This window comes from Salvelinus sp. IW2-2015, unplaced genomic scaffold, assembly GCF_002910315.2.
Source record: "Salvelinus sp. IW2-2015 unplaced genomic scaffold, ASM291031v2 Un_scaffold6381, whole genome shotgun sequence".
Classification (NCBI taxonomy): Eukaryota; Metazoa; Chordata; class Actinopteri; order Salmoniformes; family Salmonidae; genus Salvelinus; species Salvelinus sp. IW2-2015.
In genome coordinates this window covers 33,154-34,394 of record NW_019947644.1, presented here as the reverse complement: position 1 = coordinate 34,394, position 1,241 = coordinate 33,154, and the positions used below count along the sequence as shown (strand labels likewise).

At 45.2% G+C, this 1,241-nt stretch overlaps 1 protein-coding gene across 1 annotated transcript in view; it reads left to right on the top strand.

The window, feature by feature from the left end:
* Nucleotides 1-418: 418 nt before the first annotated feature.
* The window catches only part of LOC139026926 (mucin-2-like), a 19,138-nt gene continuing 18,315 nt past the window's right edge, over nt 419-1,241 (top strand). The window contains exon 1 of the mRNA XM_070442158.1: nt 419-551. Coding sequence (XP_070298259.1) covers nt 419-551 — 133 coding nt within the window. The remainder of the gene's footprint in view (nt 552-1,241) is intronic.

Sequence of the window (1,241 nt, the reverse complement as noted above, 5' to 3'; positions counted from 1 at the left end):
ACGAGTTTTAATGACTCGACATAAGTGAACGTAAACTTGCAACTTCAACTGTATATACTCCACCACACACTTGTTGTTAATACATGATTCCATATGTTTATTTCATTAGTTTTGATGTCTTCACTATTTTTCTACAATGTAAACATTAAAAAAAATATAGAAAAACCCTGGAATGAGTAGGCGTGTTCAAAACTATTGAGTGGTACTGTATATATATATATTGTTTTGTATTTTACCCCTTTTTGTTCACATTTTGTGATATCCAATTGGTAGTTACCAGTTTGTCCCATCGCTGCAACTCTCCTACGGACTCAGGAGAGGCGACGGCCGAGAGCCATGCGTCTCGAAACCACAACCCTGCCAAGCCACACTGCTTCTTTGACACACTGCTCGCTTAACCAAGAAGCCAGCCGCGCCAATGTGTCGGAGGAAACACGTCCAGCTCGCGACCGAAATCAGCTTGCAGGCGCCCGGCCTGCCACAAGGAGTCGCTAGACGTGATGGGACAAGGACATCCCAGCCGGCTAAACCCTCCCCAGTCACGGCCGACTGTAACACAGCCTGAGATCGAACCCGGGTCTGTAGTGCGTCTCAAGCACTGCAATGCAGTGGGGGGGCATTACTACAACATATTGCCCTCTTGCTAGATTGATGACTAAAGCCATAGCGAAACAGTGCAAAAGGGCTGTCAGCTCAGCTTTAAGACCAGTAACATGGAGAACAGCACAAGCATAGTACATGTATCTAATAATACAGCATTAAGGCCTGTAGGAAAACTGGAATAGCATACAAACACACATTTATATCTGACATATACAGTATTTCATAATACAAACACACCACAAAGGTACTGTAGCAGTATACAAACATTCATAACAAAGAAGGAAATATCAAACCTCTATTCCCACTGAAAGAGATTGAAATAGGATCTGAAGCACTTAGAAATTCGTAACATATCATAAAATGGAAGGACTCTGGTGTGTGTGACCAGGCCTGAGTAATGCTGGCCTACTGAACTCTGGTGTGTGTGACCAGGCCTGAGTAATGCTGGCCTCACTGAACTCTGGTGTGTGTGACCAGGCCTGAGTAATGCTGGCCTCACTGAACTCTGGTGTGTGTGACCAGGCCTGAGTAATGCTGGCCTTACTGAACTCTGGTGTGTGTTGACCAGGCCTGAGTAATGCTGGCCTACTGAAACTCTGGTGTTGTGACCAGGCCTGAGTAATGCTGGCCGTACTGAA